The sequence below is a fragment of the Peromyscus eremicus genome, chromosome 22 (genome assembly GCF_949786415.1).
Source record: "Peromyscus eremicus chromosome 22, PerEre_H2_v1, whole genome shotgun sequence".
Taxonomy (NCBI): domain Eukaryota; kingdom Metazoa; phylum Chordata; class Mammalia; order Rodentia; family Cricetidae; genus Peromyscus; species Peromyscus eremicus.
Window position 1 is genome coordinate 30,482,828 of NC_081437.1, and position 18,525 is coordinate 30,501,352.

Below are 18,525 nucleotides of genomic sequence, written 5' to 3' on the forward strand. Positions count from 1 at the left end.
GGAGGAGGAACTTTCTTGGGAAAGCTAATTGTGGCCTGGGTCCTAGGCCTTGGGAATTTACCCCAAGGGCCTGATAGATTGACAATAACACAGAGCTCCTTCTTTAACACCAGGGATGTGTTTGGAAGAGCTGGTAATGGTCTGGGCCCATCCTTTGTGGAGAGCTTGCTTCAGATCCTGAGAGCCCAGCCCTTCCCTCTGTCTGCATGGAGCTATGGTTATCAGCCCCAAGACAGCTGTGGGCTTAGTAACGTTCTTGAGATACCCTGTGTTCCTCTTATGCAGCATTGTCTGATCAGCCTTTTCCCTGGGTTTGTCCCATTGTATTATAGTTTCTGCAGACTTCATGCATGTTTCCCATTGCCTTCCATTTCCCCCTGGATGTAGGATACAGTACGATACTATTCTTCTTAAGATGCTTACTTGGCATAAGACATAGCTTGTGCAGGACCTCCCCACCACAACTTTTATCTTTTCTACCCTCTACTTTTCCTATCTTTCTCTTCCCTGGCACCTCCACCTCAGGACACTGTCACCAAGGAAGGGTCTGCTGTTTCAAGTCACTGGTGTACTCAAGAAATAATTCTGGGAACATCTTTGCTGTGTAACTCTCCCATCTGTCTAAGTAGCTAGACTTTTACAATTTGCTGTCTCTGTTTAGATTGTTCAAAGTTAACCTGAAGCATGAACCTAAAAGACACTTGAGGATGACAGCATGTGTGGAATGCAGTATATGTCTAGGCTGTTTTCTCTTTGAGCATTAGCCAGAGATGGAGGCATACTATCCTAAAAGAGATTTTTCTTTATTATTCTCCTTAGTGTGTGGAGTGATTTGCTCTTGGGAAGGGATATTAATTCTACAACAGCTGCATTTGCATCCTGTTAGAAGTGTTTCTGAGACAAGCTCTCTTATGTTGACTCAGGTGGCCTTGATTCCAGTCTGTTGATTTCCAGGGAAGTAATCTTCTGTCTTCTATACTACACCTTGAAAATTCTTAGTTTAAATGACTGTACCTGCCCAGAGTTCTAAAATTATCCATTTGAGTCATGTAGTCGACCATCCAATGCAGTCACAGAAGGATCCACATGTGGAACATTGCTTCTGTCTTCAGACCAAATAGGAGGAATAGGTTCTTGGGTACACGGAAGGGGAAACAGGGTAGGCAATCAGCTACTGCAGTCACCATTATGGCCATTTCTTGGGGTCCACAGACCAGGGCAATCTAGAACCTGCATGAAGGACTGACCTTATTATTAAACCAAATTGCTATGGTTACAGTAGTTCAACCAAAATAGAAGATCTGTGTAAAATGTTGTGGCCCTACCTAACAGGACTGTTAATTTTCTAGTTTAAGATGTTTATCCTGAGAGAAGAGGTGTGAGAAATCTTTGATGTGCTCTAAAATAAATCCCTAGTCTCTGGAGCACATGCATAAAACCTATTTCAACTTTTCAAAATAATTTTTTGAGATTATCACTACATCATATCCACATTCTGTTTCCTGCCACCAAGCCCTACCGTGACCCCTCATTGTTTTCTAATTCATGGCCCGTTTTTCCTTAACAGCAGTACACAGTAAAACATGTACTGAGTGAATGTGACCTGTGTTTGGCTGCAGATTTGCCCAGCAATGAGGCAATGGGTTGGCTACACTAGACATTGAGTGTGTAATGAAATATGCCTACAAAGGACCCTGTGCTTTGGATGAGGAACAGGAGGTGCTCTGGAGGGTGGAAGAACGTCTACTAAAATACAAACTTTCTAGACTAGGGCCCTGGCTGCTGGGCTGGAAGGGCAGAGACTATGCTGTCTGAGTCATTTGATCTAAGACACCCAGTAGGGAAGCTGTTAATATTCTGAGGCCCAGCTGGGTGGCCCTAGCCAATGGAAAGGCCTATCAATCAGGAGTACCAGCAGCAGGTAGCTTTCAGGTGCTTTTTGACATTCTCCTCTGCTTCTTCTGTAGGGAGTTGTAAGGAAGACCACAAGCCATGCCATGGTGAGTATAGGGTATTTGGAGCAGGTCTGCTGTGCTGTCATTTCTGCTGGGATTTGGATGGACTACGAGCAAGACTGTGGCTCTGTTGGTCCATGTGGTGACCTGGGCAGTGGCCTTTGTCCTCTGAGCCTTCCCGTGTCTGAACTTCCTGGGGAGGGGGAGACTGCAGCCCTGGCATGGAAGGATATAATGCTGGTACTATCACTGCCTAGTGTGCACACAAGGGCACTGCTTTCGGTGTTCAGTGGGAAGACAGATTGGAAACTGATGGTCTGGCTTTTAGAAGTTCTGAATATGGCATTCCTCTTCAGGTTTGTGTTATAAATGTTACATGTAGTTTAGAAAATGGTAGAGAGATGGTGATGTGGATCATCTTTCAGCAATACATGATTAGAATGCTTCTCACTTTCTGCTACCATCAGCCACAATGTTGTGATTCAGTAAAGTTTAGTTCCAAGGGACTAAAGGAGTTTCTGATCAGCAGAGATTTCTGAGGTGTGCATGGTGTTGGGCAGGTAGATAGGGCAGAATCCACATCTTATGCCATAATGGATGTGGCAGGAAGCAGATTATAAATTAGTCTTCTGTGTTGTTTTGGGATTTGGCATCAGTGAGGCTGGGTTTACCTGAAACCACAAGGGGGCATAAGGGGCTGCAGAGCCATAGCAGGAGATCACCTCCATTTGCAGAGAGAGCTCTAGAGCATGGGGCTTCTGTCTTTGGATGAATCATCAGTAGCTGGAGGGTCAGAAACAACGGTTTAAGGGTCACTTTGAGTTAATTTTGTTAAAGTTGTGAAGTCTGTGTTTATTTAATTTTTAAATTTTTTTAAATTAAAAGTTGACTATATTTTCCTGCCTTTATTGTTGGCTTTTTCTCTCCATTCCCTTCTTTCTTTCACAAATATTGTACACATTCTTGATTGTTGTATCTTTGTAGTAAGTATAGAAGTCATATTATGTCAATATGTTTACTATTTTTTTAAAAAATAATCCCATTGAACATTCTGAGTGTTTACTTTGCATGTGGTTTTGGAATCAGCTTTTCTGTTTTAAATTGTTGGGCATTGTCATTGGATTCTATTTATTATGCAGATTTACCATACACAAGATCTTAATTTTGATGCATCATGTTCCCAAGGATCATTTCTTTACTTCTTTATTTAGTTCGGCTTTGTTGTTGTTAATTTGTGACAGATCTTTGCTTGATTGGATAAAAGGTAATATGGATCTTGGCTGGTGGCTCAGCACATATTCTTTTGTGGGATGACCTGAGTTCAGATACCAACACTCAAGTTGGGAGGCTCATAACTATCTACTGTTTTAGATGCAAGGGATCTAACAGCCTCTTTTTGTGTGTGTCACCTGTATACATGTGGAAGACATTCTCTGTCATGCACAAACATGCAAAAAATAGCAAAAAATCTATTATCAAAAGTGCTGGGACTTAAAAAGCAATTAGAGCAAAACAAGTTGTCTTAGCTATATAATACAAATCATATACTGATTCTATAAAAATCTGTTATCTTGCATTTTGCTTTTAAAAGTTTTCATTTCCTCACTCTGATGCAGACTTACAGGCAATCATCAGTCATAGAAAACAAAATGGTGTCTAAGTGATCCTAACAGACTTCCTTCTTTTTACTATAAGAGAATGAAATCCTTTTATTAGTCAAACCATTTTCTATAAAGTTAAAACATCAGAAGGCTTCAAGTGAATCTCTCCAATTTTTATGGAACACCCTCCTTATCCAACTCATTTTCTGTTATTGGTAAAGAAGAGAACCAGAGTGTGTACAGCATGAGTGATGGCCAGTGATTTTTTTTTGGATTTTGATTTTGATTAGAATCTTGTTGTTGTTGAAGGGACCATAGTGTATATTTGTTGGTCTGTCTTTGTGTCTTCTTTTGTCAGATATACCCCATTCATGTTGTTGATTTTATTAATTGTAAACTAATTATATTCATTATTCATTTTCTGGGAAATGATGGACCTTCACCAAGCTTGTATTGAGAAAATTACTTATGTTATCAGTTCCTTGAGTTTTTGTTGGTTTGGGAACTTTCTTTGGAGAGACAGTTTTACTTTGCTCTTCTTGATCTTAGAGACTTGCTTCTCCTCATTTCTTGACATATTTATGTTTTCCACTTGTTACCATCTTCATGTTTGTGTTTTTGATGCTTAAGTGATTGATGTGGTTAATATAATGGTTTTGTATTTTTAAAATCTTCTCATGTATTATTATTGTCTCTTTGTCTTAATTGGCTTCAGCTGTCAACATGATGTAGCCTGCACTCACTGAGGGAATATCAATAGAGGCTATGCCCAGATCAGAATCACTAGTTACTGTTTGTGATTGTATACAATACAATAAAATTGAATTGTTTGGTGATTGGTGTGTAAGGCTCTTCCATTGAGGTTGTAATACCCAAAGCAGTGGGCCTGAGATGGATAAGACCAGGCAAGAAAGAAAACAATGTTTCCCTGTGGTTTTTGCCTTTAGTTCCTAGCTTCAGTTTCTATCCTAAGCTCCCACAATTGTGGGTTATGATCTGCAAATATCCGCCAAATAAACCTGTTCATTACCTGAGATGCTTTTGGTTAGAGAATTTAATCACAGCAAGAAAAAAGAGAGTTAGAACAACATATGGTACACCAAAAGTGATTCTGTTGCCATGTAGAATGTAGAAATGTTGTCTTTTGGAGGAATGTGGAAGATATTATGACTTTAGATGGCAAAAGCCATAGAAAGCTGCACACAGAGCTTAATCAGCTATTCTTGTAGGACTAGGAATATAAAAGAGTTGAGAGCAATGCAGACAGTGGAGCTTAGGGTCATAGGATTTCAGTGGGAAATAGACTCCATGAAAATGTAGCTAGAGGGCATTTGTATAGTGTCTTGTCCCCAGATAATTTCCATTTTCGCCATTCCTTGAAAAATTGAGTAAGGCAGAATTAAAACATAATTGGCTGATTTTTGATTCTGCTGGGTGTTTATTACTGATGACTCATTCAGGTCTACCATGGAAAAGAAACAAGTGGTTCAGAAAGAAATGAAAAATCAGTTTCTTAGAGAAAAACAGCACTAGGCAGTTTCACATGGCAGCCCTGTGGTGAAGCGGAGGCAGGAAATTTCAAGATGTTTAGCACCGTTGAAGACAAGGTCCCTCTCGGCATTAGAAACCTAGAAAGGTACCGTAAGGGTAAGACTCCATCCGTCTCAGCCTTCAGTTAATTCAAGGAATAGGCAACTTGATTTTTAATCTCAAGAAGCAACTTCATACTGAACCTGCTGTACTGGTGCAAGGTTGGTAACATCTCGCACAAGCTAGAAGCCAAATTTGGGGGTGGGGGGTGGAATAGCCTGTGTCATACTGGTCTGCAAACGAGAAAGTTGCAAAATTTATAGATCATAGTTTCTTCCTCTGTGATTTTATTTCAGCACTATTGCACGCATCTATGTTTGGCAGAGTCAGAAACGCAGTGAGGAGACTCAGAGCTCATTCCATGAAGCTGTGAAGATGCAGGCAGTGTTGTATTTTGAGGTGATAGGATGTTGAAATACCCAAACCATGGGACATCTGCCATGGTGAGCTGCATACTTGGAGTGGAAATAGCAAAGGAGAGACATGTATGAACATTTTCAGGGACAGAGCTATGGAAGACCTTGGAGAATGAAGCCCCACTTGTCTGAGATGGAGCTACAGGATTTGTTGTTTGCCCTGCTGAGTTTTAGTCTTGCCTTGGTCCAATCTTCCCTCAATGTGTCCACATTTCCTTTTTTTTTCTTTTTTAAAAATTTATTCTTCTCACACACAATACATCCTTCCTTCTCTTTTCCCAGTCCTCTCCTCTGCTCCCCTCTCCACCAGATATGCTCCTCCTCCATTTCCCTTCAGAATAGAGCAGATATCCCAGGGATAACAACACAACCCTACATAGAAAGTTACAGTAAAAATAGGCACAGAAAAAAAAAAAAAAAAAAAAAGCCGGGCGGTGGTGGCGCACTCGGGAGGCAGAGCCAGGTGGATCTCTGTGAGTTCGAGGCCAGCCTGGGCTACCAAGTGAGTTCCAGGAGAGGCGCAAAGCTACACAGAGAAACCCTCTCTCGAAAAACCAAAAAAAAAAAAAAAAAAAAAAAAAACCAAATAGGCACAGACCCTCATATCAAGGCTGGATGAGGCAATCCAATAGGAGGAAAAGGATTCCAAGAGCAGGCAAAATAGTGAGAGACACCTTCCACTCCCACTCTTAGGAGTCCCACAAAAATACCAAGCTACACAACTATAACATATATGCAGAGGACTTGGTGCAGACCCCTGCAGGTTCTATGATTGCTGTCTCAGTTTCTGTGAGCCCCTATGAAACCTGCTTAGGTGATTCTGTGGGCTGTATTTTTCTATGCCCTTTAAGTCAGGAAAACTTTCAACTGTGAATTTGCTTGAAAATATTTTCTGAGCTGAGATTCTTCTCCTTCTATTCCTATTATTCTTAGTTTTGGTCTTTTCATAGTTTTCCAGATTTCCTGGATGTGATAGTTCAGGGAAATATTAGATTTAACATTTTTTTGATCAGGTTATCAATTTCTTCTGTCATGTCTTCAAAGCATGAAATTCTCTGTTCCATGAACTATATTCTTTTGTCAAGCTTGCCTCTTCAGGTCCTATTCAGTTACCTAGATTTTCAAATCCAGAATTCTTTCAGTTAGCATTTTAAAAAATTGCTTCTATTCCCATTTTCAGTAGATTCATTACCTTCAACTGTTGGTTGGTTGGCTTCCTTTAAGGGGTTTATTCACTTCCTCTTTAAGGAATTCTATTATCTTCATAAAGTTGGTCTTAAGCCTCTTGTGCTTCAACTGTGTTGGAATACTCAGGGCTTGCTGTGGTAGGATAGCGGGAATCTGGTGGTGACCATTGCTCAGGCTGTTGTTGATTGTGTTCTTATGCTGGTGTCCAGGTATATGGGTTTGCTCTGATTTTCTTGGTCTAGGTGCTGATTTCTCTGTTTACCCTTGTTGGATGTGTGTTTTGTTCCTTAGTTTTTATTTGCTCTGGTCTTCTGGTCTGTGTGTCCTATTTGAACATAGGTTCTCACTCCAAGTTGGGGGGTGAAAATCTGGCATTAGGTGTGGCCTTTGTTCCAGCATGGAGTATCTGCCCAAGTTCTGGGATGAAACAAGAAAAAGGAGAGGGAGTTTGGGGATAGTGTTGAGGGGACACTGAGAGAGTAGGGGAGGTCTGTGGGCAGGTGGCCTACATGGATTTATGGCAGATGGTGTGTCCTTTGTTTGAGCAAGGGGTCTCCACCTAAGTTGGAGGCTATATCACAGAGAAGAGGAAGTGGGATTGGGGATAGTGTTGGGGTTATTGAAAGAATGGAAGAGGTCCATAGGTGAGGTCCTATGTGGAATTCTGGTTACTGGCATGGTCTTTGGTCCATCAGGGAGACTTCACCTCATTTTGCCACATGGTCTTCCAGCTGGTGTGGTCTGCACTTGAAGAGCAGATAGCCATCCAGTTTGAGAGTGGGAACATGGCTTTGGGCCCAGCAGCTGTAGGGTTGGTGGGGGAGTGTGTCTATAGGAATGTAGAAAGTCATGGCTTTGGGGACAGCAGCTAAGGGTTGCTTGGGGAGTGTGTCTGTGGGAATGTAGAAAGTCATGGCTTTGGTGGTGGCAGCTGTAGGGTTGGTGGGGGATTGTGTCTATGGAAATGTTAGAAAGTGTGGAAGTTTCATGGGCTAGTGCCCTGCCTACCTGTTCTTCTGACTGGTGTGACATGCACATGAGCAGGGGACATCTGCCTGAGATGGGGGCTAGAATTTGGGCGTGTTCTTTCTAAATGAGAACATATCCTGTGGCATTGTATGTTGGAAATCCGTAATTTCTTTCTTGATTTTTACAAGATGTGACAGTCAAGAGATTGTCCTGAAGTTCAGAAGAGACTGTGGATATTTGCACTGTTTGTGCTGTTACAGATTATGAGGATCATGGAAGTTAAACTAAATGTATTCTTTTTTTAAATTTTTTCTTTGTATTGATTCTTATCTCATACAATACATCCTGACAGCAGCCTCACCTTCCTCCACTCCTTCCAGCCAATCCCCCTACCCCCAAATCCCCATTCTCCTGGATGCACTGCTACTGTTTCTGTTCAGAAAAGGACAGGCCTCCCAGGAATAGCAAACAAACACACCATAACAAAGTGCCTTAAGACTAGTCACAAGCCCTCATATCAATGCTGGACAAGGTAACCCAATAGAAGGAAAAGGGTCACAACAACAGGCAAAAAGTCAAGAGAAACCATAACTCCAACAGTTAGGAGTCCCACAAACACCCCAAGCTAAACAACCATAGCGTGTATGCAGAGGACCTGGCACAGAGCCTTGTAGGCTCCATGATTGCCACTTCAGTTTCTGAGCCCCTATGAGCCCTGCTTAGTTGATTCTGTGGGCCATGTTCTGGTTTCCTCAACCCCTCTAGCTCCTACAATCCTCACCCTTTCCTTCCACAGGATTCCAAGCTCAAACTAATATTAGGGTAGGGAATCTGCATGTGTTCCCATCAGCTGACAGAAGAAGCCTCTCTGATGGCAATTGGGCTAGGCATCAATACATGATTATAGCAGAAAATATGTACAAATCATTTTACTTTTTCTTCCTTGGTGAGTTGTATTTGGTTTTCCCCTAGTTCTCTGAGCCATTTTAGTTCCCCTTCCTGGCCTTCCAGGTAGTGTTAGCATGGGCTTCCTTTCACAGCCTGGGCTTCGGGTTAGACCAGTCATTGGTTGGCCACTACAGAAGCAAAGAGCCACCATTGCCCCAGCATATCTTCCAGGCAGGACAAGTGTGGGTCAAAGGTTTGTGGTTTGCTTGGTGTCACAGTCCCACCATTGGGATCTTTATGTGGTTACTCAAGGTGGCTGGTTCAGCCTCCATATTCTTGATTGCTGGGAGTCCTCATTAGGGTCACCCTTCTAGGTTCCAGGAACTTTGCTCTGCACTGCTTCCATAGCCCCTAATAAGCTTTGCTGTTCCAGTCATCTCTGCCTGACTTCTCTCTCTCTGTCCCTTCCTTGCACACCCCATCCTTCCTCTTTCCATCCCCAGCTGCCTCTGGTGCACCTACAACATCTACTCTATTTCCTCTTTCCAGGGAGAGCCATGCATCACCCCTATTGCCGTTCTTGTTACTAGGCCTCTCAGCATCTCTGGATAATTAACTGTGATTACTGTGATTGTACTTCACTTAACTACTAATATCCACTTATAAGTGAGTATGTACCGTGTTTGTCTATGTGCTTCTGGGTTGCCTCACTCAGGATAATAAAGAACTCAAGAAACTAGACAACAACAAACCAAACAGTCCAATTAAAATGGGGTACACTTCTAAATAGAATTCTCAGTAGAGGAATCTAAAGTGGCTGAGAAATACTTGAAGAAATGTTCAACATCCTTTGCCATCAGGAAAATGCATATCAAACCTACTTTGGGATTTCACTGTATACCTGTGAGAATGGTTAAGTCCAACAACACAAGTGACAGCTAATGCTGGCAAGGACATGGAGCAAGGGGATTTATTGCTGTTGCAGGTGTGGAAATCAATATTGCAATCCTCAGAAAATTGGGAGTCAATCTCTCTCAAGACCTAGCTATACCACTCTTGGGTATGTACCTAAAAGATGCTTCTCCATCCTATCACAAGGACACTTGCTCAACTATTTCCATAGTGGATTATTCATAATAGCCAGAAAGTGCTGTGTCTGTGAGAGTCTGTGTTGATTAATGATTGATGTGGGAAGGCTCCTCCACTGAGGGTGCAATTATCCCTAAGAAAGTGGACCTAGGCTGAAAAGGGAGCTATCTGATCATGAGACAGTAACTGGGCAAGACAAAAAGCCAGGAAACAATCTTTGCCCATGGATTTTGCCTTCAATTGTTAGCTTGAGTTTCTATCCTAAGCTCCCAAAATGGTGGCGTGTGATCTGACAGAATCAGCCAAATAAACCCATTTATTGCCTGAGATGCTTTTTGTTAGAAGATATAATCCCAGCAGCATACAAGCATGTTAGAATAAAAAAATGGAACAAGAAACATGATGTTGTTGCTAAGTAGAACCTGGAATGTTGTCCTTTGGAGAAATATGGAAGATATCAGGACTTTAGGTAGCAAAAGCCATAGAAAGTTGTACACAGAACTTAATTGACTGTTCTTGTAGGTCCAGGAAGGTGGGAATGTTGAGAGTAATGGCAGAAAGTGAAGGCTGAGATCACAGGATTTCAGTCAGAAATAGGCTCAATGAAAAATTAAGGTAGACGTCATTGGTGTGGTATTTTGGCTCCAATATCTTTCTTATTCTGCCAGTGCCCTAGAAATTAAGTATGACAGAATTAAAAAATAATGCGATAATTTCTTTTTTTTAAAGATTCATTTATTTATTTATTTATCATATATACCATGTTCTGTCTGCATGTATGCCTGCAGGACAGAAGAGGGCACCAGATCTCATTACCAGTGGGTATGAGCCACCATGTGGTTGCGGGGAGTTGAACTCAGTATCTCTGGAAGAGCAGCCAGTACTCAACCTCTGAGCTATCTCTCCAGCCCACGATAATTTCTTAAATGGAACATTGAATCTTGGTTGCTTAGTTATTACTAGTGACTCATTGAGGCCTACAGTTAAAAAAATAAAAAGCCAACAAGTTGGGCAGAAAGAAAGGAAAATGAAAAGGTAGTTTCAAATGGCAGTCAAGTGCTGAAACAGGCAGGAATTTTCAAGGAGTTTATCACCTTTATAGAGAAGGCCCTTGCCGGGTGGTGGAGGCACACACCTTTAATCCCTGCACTCGGGAGGCAGAGGCAGGTGGATCTCTGTGAGTTCAAGGCCAGCCTGGTCTCCAAAGCGAGTTCCAGGAAAGGTGCAAAGCTACACAGAGAAACCCTGTCTTGAAAAACAAAAAAACAAAACAAAACAGACAAAAATGTCTTTAGGAGCTAGAGAGATGGCTCAGCAGTTAAGAGCACTGACTGCTCTCCCAGAGGTTCTGAGTTCAATTCCCAGCAACCACATGGTGGCTCAAAACCATGTGTAATGCGATCGGGTGCCCTCTTCTGGCCTGCAGGGATACATGCAGACAGAACACTGTATACATAATAAATAAACAAATCTTTAAAAAAAAAAAAAAAAAAAAGAAGGCCCTTGCTCTGGAATGGAATCCTAGTAAGGTACCCGAAGGGTAAGACCATATCCAGCTAAACCTCTTTTTTGGTTTTTCGAGACAGGGTTTCTCTGTGTAGCTTTGCGCCTTTCCTGGAACTCACTTGGTAGCCCAGGCTGGCCTCGAACTCACAGAGATCCGCCTGGCTCTGCCTCCCAAGTGCTGGGATTAAAGGCGTGTGCCACCACCGCCCGGCCCAGCTAAACCTTTAGTTATGGAAGGAGTAAGCAAAGTGATTTCTAGTCCCAGGAAGCAACTTCATATAAAACCTGCTGCACCTGTGGTGCAAGTGTGTTAGTGTCCATCCCAATAAAGAAGTCAAATTTTGCAGACTCACTTATCATGTGCTGGTCCTAGAAATAAAAATAAAAAATTAAGGTCATGGATTCTTAGTCTTACTGTTACAGGTTACAGTTCAGCATTGTTGCAGGCATCAATGTTTAGCAGAGTTAGAAACCTAGTTAAGAGACTGTGAGAGGTCATTTCGTGAAGCTGTGAGGATGAACCTGGTGTTGGTTTTTTTGTTTTTGTTTTGTTTTTTTTACTCTTTTGTGGGTCTGCCAACTAGCTCTCAAATAAATTACTCAGATGGAGGCTTATTCTTTTTTATAAATGCCCGGTCTTAGCATGGCTTGTTTCTAGCCAGTTTTGCTTAACTTAAATTATCCCATCTACCTTTTGCCTCTGGGCTTCTCTAGTCTGTATGCCTTTCTTTACCTCTTACTGCCTGGCTTGCTGAGTAGCTAGGTGGCTGGCCCCTGGGGTCCTCTTCTTTTCCTGCTCCAACTTCCTTTTTCCTCCCATATTTCTCTTCCCATTTATTCTCTCTGCTTGCCAGCCCAGCCTATTCTTTCCTGCCAAGCTACTGGCCATTCAGCTCTTTATTAGACCAGTCAAATATTTTAGACAGGCAAAGTATCACAGCTTCACAGAGTTAAACAAACCCAACATAAAAGAATGCAACACATCTTTGCATCATTAAAACAAATGTTCCACAGTATAAACAAATACAACACATCTTAGCACAATATTCCACAACAGCCTGGGTTTCATTTTGAGACCACAAGATGTTGAGATACCTAACCTATGAGACATCTTCCATGGAGACCTATCTACATATAGTGAATGGAAGTAACCAAAGAGAGAGATGTATGAGAAGTTGCAGGGATAGGGCCATCCAAGCCCTTTGAAACTGAAGTTCCATGCATCTGAGACAGAACTATAGGATTTGATGTTTGTCCTGCTGTGCTTCATTCTTAACCTGGTCCAATCTTCACTCAGAAGGTCTCCATTTATCTTTTGGAATGTGAATGGTATTCTGTGTAATTGTTGGAAAGATATGACTTGCTTTCTGATTTTATGTGTCACTGTCAAGAGTTTGTCTTGTGTGTCAGAAGAGACTTTGGACATTTGAACAGCTCAGGGTCTGTTGCAGACTATGAGGATCATTGAAGTGACTAAATGCCTTTTCTTCATGGATGACTATGAGTCTATAGTGACATTAGACCCAGTCTAATGTGACTGGGTCACATTGTAGTTGATTGAATGAAAACTTCCCAGATAGGATGATATATTTGAACATGTGTATCTCCTTGGTGATTTTCTTTTAATTGCTTGTGACACCTTTAGTAGGAAGAGCCTTTCTGGATGAAATTCTCATTGGGGATGGGATAGCCTCAACTCATTGACTGTTCTTTGTATCTACTGTTATGAGTGAATCTAATCAGCCAGCTTCCCTCTTGTGCTGTCATGCCTTTACCACCACAATAGCCTCTACCCCTAAATTACATAAGATACAGTAGAAGCCATTGCTATTCAGTGCTGAGTCAGTTTGGTAGACTGCTGTTTTAATATGTTTTCTTTTCTTTTTTTTCTTTTTTCTTTTTCTGTTCTTTTGTTTGTTTTTGAAGACAAGGTTTGTCTGTCTAGCCCTGGTTGTCCTGAAAGTAGTTCTGATCAACAGGCTGGCCTTGAACTCAGAGATCCCCCTGACTGTGGCTCCCTAGTGCTAGGATTAAAGGTGGATCAACATTACTGGGTTTTTTTGTTTTTTTATTATTGGGTGATGGGCCTGGAATATTCATTTTTGTACATGTCAAACATATGCTGTTGTACCGAAGTTCACCCATATGTTTAATTTAAAATTTGGCAGAGGGTATCATTCTGTTTCCCTGGATGGCAAATATTCATGACATTAATACTGCATGAGCCTTCTGAGTTATTAGGTATGTCTAGGATGTCATGCAGGAACAGGACCTTCTTCCTGCCTGTTGTGTTTATTTTGATATTTTTTAAAATGAATATGAGTGTTTTACCTGTATGTATGGTTATGCACCACATGGTTACCTGGTCCTCATAGTGATCAAAAGCTGGTCTGAGAAACCCTGAACTTGGAGTAATAGATAGTTTTGATTCCCCCATGTAAGTACTGGCAATTAAGCCCACCTATATGCAAGACCAGCAAGAGCTCCTTACTACTGAGCCATCGCCTGACGTGTATTGATTATTTATGATCAACATTTATATTGCTAATGTTTTTATCTGTCCAATTGTAACGGTTTAAACATGCAGAGTCTTTCAGTAAAATTTTATTGATGTTAGCGTTTAAATTGGGTCACTTCAAGTTTTTGGAAGATGAGTACAGAACTGGAGTGAATGCATAACTCTTTATAGGAAATGAGTAAAAAACTCTGAGTTCTTTCTTTCTTTCTTTCTTTCTTTCTTTCTTTCTTTCTTTCTTTCTTTCTTTCTTTCTTTCTTTCTTTCTTTCTTTTTTCTTTTTGGTTTGTTTCAACTCAGGGTTTCCCTGTGAGACAGTCCTGGCTATTCTTGAACTCACTCTGTAGACCAGGCTGGCCTCAAACTCAGAGATATCCACCTGCCTCTGCCTCACAAGTGCTGGGATTAAAGGCATGTGTCACCACCACCTGGCAATTCTTTCTATCTTTTTTGTTTATTTGGCTGATTTTAGCATGGGAGTGAGTATCTTAATATGTATTTTTGCCTGTCCTGGAACAGATTGCAAAAACTAGGCTGGCATTTAAGTCAGAGGCAAATATACCTGTCTCTGCCCTTTGAGTGCTGGGGTTAAAGGCATGAGCCAATACACTCAGCTTGTCCATCTTATTTTTCTTTTATGTAGTTAGTAATTGTTCATACAATTTCTCTCATGTGTACTCTCTACTGTTGATCTGTTTACTTGTCTCTCTATATTTGTTAATAGACATTTTTCTTGCAAGGTGATATGCAAGTGACTTATCTAAAGTGACTTAGTAATTACGTTATAATGTCTATGTCATGAAATAAGTGTGGAAAGTACCAGAATTATATGACTATACTGTCAAAGATGTATACATTTACAATGTTGTCCATATCATGCTTTCTGTTGTACACATGTATGGGATATTTTAGAATACAGTGACCTATGATGATGTGCATGTTGACTTCACTTGGGAAGAGTGGACTTTGTTGGATCCATCTCAGAAGACTCTCTACAAAGATGTGATGGTGGAGACCTACAGTAACCTCACTGCTATAGGTAAGACTGAATTTTCCTTCATGTTTAAAATAGGGGAAAACTGTTCCTTGGTTAGTGATGCTTTTCTGTTGTTTTATTGAGAAAGAAGAATGAGGTGAATAATTCAGGCATGGTTCTAAGGTTCACTGAAGATATTAAGTTAAATTTTGTCCAATTTTCAATAATATACCATACATTTTCTGGTACTATATTTTAGGATACAGTTGGGAAGACCATAATATTGAAAAACACCATCAAAATTCTAGAAGACATGAAAGGTAATTTTCATGTGCAAGCTGATACAAATATGCCTCTGAAGAAACTGTAATGTGTCCTTAAAGTTTTAAATGAAAGTAAAAGTGTACATAAGCACAGCTTAAAGTACATTGGTCGTTATTAGATTCACTTAAAACCATGTACCTCAATTTTAGGTAGGTGAATTTCACTTGGAAGGCAGTCTTTTAAGAAAGAAGACAAGAAAACAATGCCTTAACAGATGTCACCATTTGAATCCTAGCACCATGAGAGACTGCCAATCCATTTATTTCATACTACTTGTATTATAAAACATATACACATTGAAGAGGTCATAAGTATATCGTCAACCCCCTAATAAGCATAATCCATACTAAAGCTAGCATTGCTCATAAACTCTTTGTGACTGCTAAATTTAGTGAGGGGGCAGTTAAAGTCAAGTGTCAAGGGGCAGTTGTGGTGGGGAAACCTTAACCACTGTATACATGTCTGTGAGTAACAGAAAGTCAAACTGTGTGAATTCAATGTGGAAACTTTTTTATTTGTTATTCTATTTTACTAGGTTTATCTTATGTCACTCTGGATACAAGACATATGAGCATAGGGATAAGGAAAGACGTAACATACTTCTCTCTCAGAACAATTAGAAGATATATAGGAGTGTCCATGTTGAGCATACTTGTTCAATTTGATTCAAGTATACAAGTAATTGGTTTTCCAGCTTCTTTGTTAATACATCAAGAAACTCACACTGGAGAAAAGCCCTATGAGTACTAGAACTGTGTAAATACTTCTCTTTGTCCTATTTCACTTAGCAAATGTAGTATGACTCATAGTTATAGAAAAAATTCTGAACAGTCATTGTAAAGCTCTGAGGTTTTCCAGTTTTCTTGAAATAAGTACAAAAAAGTCTTATACAGAAAAAAGATTCTGTAAATGTGAACCTTGTAAAAAATAATCTAACCATCACAAGTATCTTCAAAAATGCAAAATAACCACTCATGAAGAGGAACAACATGAGTGCAAACACTGTGATAAAATCTTAACATGGGATTCCTCTTTACAAATGTACCAAACTGCAAAATCAGTTCATACAGACATAATGATTCAATAGTGTACTGAATGTGCTAAAGCTTTTACATGTGCTGATTCTACTTGCAGGCATGAAAGAAGCCATACTGAAGAGGAACCTTCTATATATACTCAATGTGTTAAAGTCTTTGCATACGACAGTCATCTTCATAGGCATGGAAGAACACATACTGGAGAGAAACCATATGAATGTAATCAGTGTGGAAAAGCCTTTGTATGTTCCAGTAGTCTTCAAAGACATAAAACAACACATACTGGACAGAAACCCTATGAATGTAATGAATGTTGTAAAGCCTTTGGACAAAAACGTCATCTTCAAAGACATAAAAAAACACATACTGGAGAGAAACCCTATGAATGTAATCAATGTGGTAAAGCCTTTGGACAAAAAGAGTATCTTCAAATGCATAAAAGAACACATACTGGAGAGAAACCCTATAACTGTAATCACTGTGGTAAAGCGTTAGCTACAAAGAAAAATCTCCAATTACATATAAGAACCCATACTGGAGAGAGACCTTATGAATGTAATGTATGTGGTAAAGCCTTTACACAACAGGGTTATCTTCAAATGCATAAAAGAACACATACTGGAGAGAAACCTTATGAATGTAATCTTTGTGGTAAAGCCTTTGCATTTCCCAATAACTTCCAAATGCATATAAAAACACACACTGGAGAAAAACCTTATCAATGTAATCAATGTGGTAAAGCCTTTGTACAACAGGGTGGTCTTCAAATTCATAAAAGAACCCATACTGGAGAGAAACCCTATGAATGTAATCTATGTGGTAGAGCATTCTCTACACAGAAAATTCTCAAATTACATACAAGAACCCATACTGGAGAGAAGCCTTATGAATGTAATCTGTGTGGTAAAACCGTCTCTACACAGAGTAGTCTCCAAGCACATAGAAGAACCCATACTGGAGAGAAACCCTATGAATGTAATCAATGTGGCAAAGCCTTTGCATTACGTAGTAGTCTCCAAGGACATAGAAAAACACATACTGGAGAGAAACCGTATGAATGTAATCAGTGCGGTAAAGCCTTTGCATTTCACAATAAACTCCGAATACATGAAAGAACACACACTGGAGAGAAACCTTATGGATGTAATCAATGTAGTAAAACCTTTTCTTCACAGAGAAGTCTGCAAGCACATAGAAGATCACATACTGGAGAGAAACCATATGAATGTAATCAGTGTGGTAAAGACTTTGTCTATGCTAGTAGTCTTCGAAAACATTTGAAAAAACCATACTGCAAAGAAACCCGATAAATATAGTCAGTGTTGTAAAGTTTGCATTTTACACAGAAATAAACCTTTTGTGTGCAATCAATGCATTAAAGCCTTTGCATAGTACAACAGTATTTGGGGACCTGAAAAAAAAAATACTGGGGAATTCTTAATATGAAGTATTTGTTTAGATGTTTAGTCAACACACTTACATTCAGTTATACAACAGTATTCTGTAGAAAAAAATCGACAGTGTCAACAATCTGTTCAAGTTTTATGATAATCCATTTTAATATTGTCTGCACCTGCAAACTCATGGAAAAAATAAATTTGTGAATTTATGAAGCCCTATGTGTAGGGTAAAAGGGCCAGCCAAAGAAACAGATCCTAACGCTGAAACCAGAGCCAAAGAAAAACATGAGTAGCATGAAACCAACCAATCCTTGAGCAGGAAAGTCAACCAATCCCTAACATGAAATCCAGCCAATCTCTAAGATTGTCCGAGCTCAGAGTTTGTAATGAGACCAATTCCCACCCTGAAAATTTTTTCAGTGGAAAAACTCCACCCCTAAGAATCCCTATAGTCATGTGCATGTTCAGTTGGTAGCTGCTCTTTCCCACCACTCTCCTGGATTCTCCCCTCCCCAATAAATATCTTGAATGAGTTTTGTGTGAAAAGCTCTTTTCTCCATCATGGAGCATAGTCTCTACCGGGAAACTTCCTAGTGGAGCCCAGCAGAGAAGCAATAGAATACCCTTAGTTGTGTGAAGCACAGAGGTAAAAATTTAGGCCAGCACTGAGAAGAAACCATCATCTCTGCTGGGAAACTCCCTAATGGAACCGAGCAGAGAAGCAATGCACACCTCTGCTGGGAAAGTATTAGAAGAATATTGCAAAGTAGTAACAGACAGTGTGGAGGGGAGCAGAGCTGTAGTGGCTCTCTCTCAGAGACAGGGGGATTGCCACAACCTGCGGGGAGACCATCCTGCATGGGAACACAGCTTCAGGTATATCCTGACTTCCTCCAACTCAGGATTTCTTTCTCCTCAAGCTGTAGGTATCCAGGAGACCTTCCTTTCACAACTATAGAAATGGCCTGATTTCTGACAGTCAGGGTAACTTTCCCTCCATAACAGTCTCACTTACAGTATGAATTTAAACAATAATGTAACCGTTTTAGATTTCATGGTTCTCTTCAATTA

At 40.3% G+C, this 18,525-nt stretch overlaps 1 protein-coding gene across 1 annotated transcript; it reads left to right on the forward strand.

Moving 5' to 3' along the window:
• The first annotated feature begins 1,508 nt into the window (after window positions 1-1,508).
• LOC131897508 (zinc finger protein 431-like) lies at window positions 1,509-18,118 on the forward strand. The gene is made up of 4 exons (XM_059248428.1): window positions 1,509-2,000; window positions 14,630-14,756; window positions 14,953-15,013; window positions 16,152-18,118. The coding sequence occupies exons 1-4, from the start codon at window positions 1,998-2,000 to the stop codon at window positions 17,362-17,364; spliced, it is 1,404 nt and encodes a 467-aa protein (XP_059104411.1). The 5' UTR covers window positions 1,509-1,997; the 3' UTR covers window positions 17,365-18,118.
• Window positions 18,119-18,525: the final 407 nt, after the last annotated feature.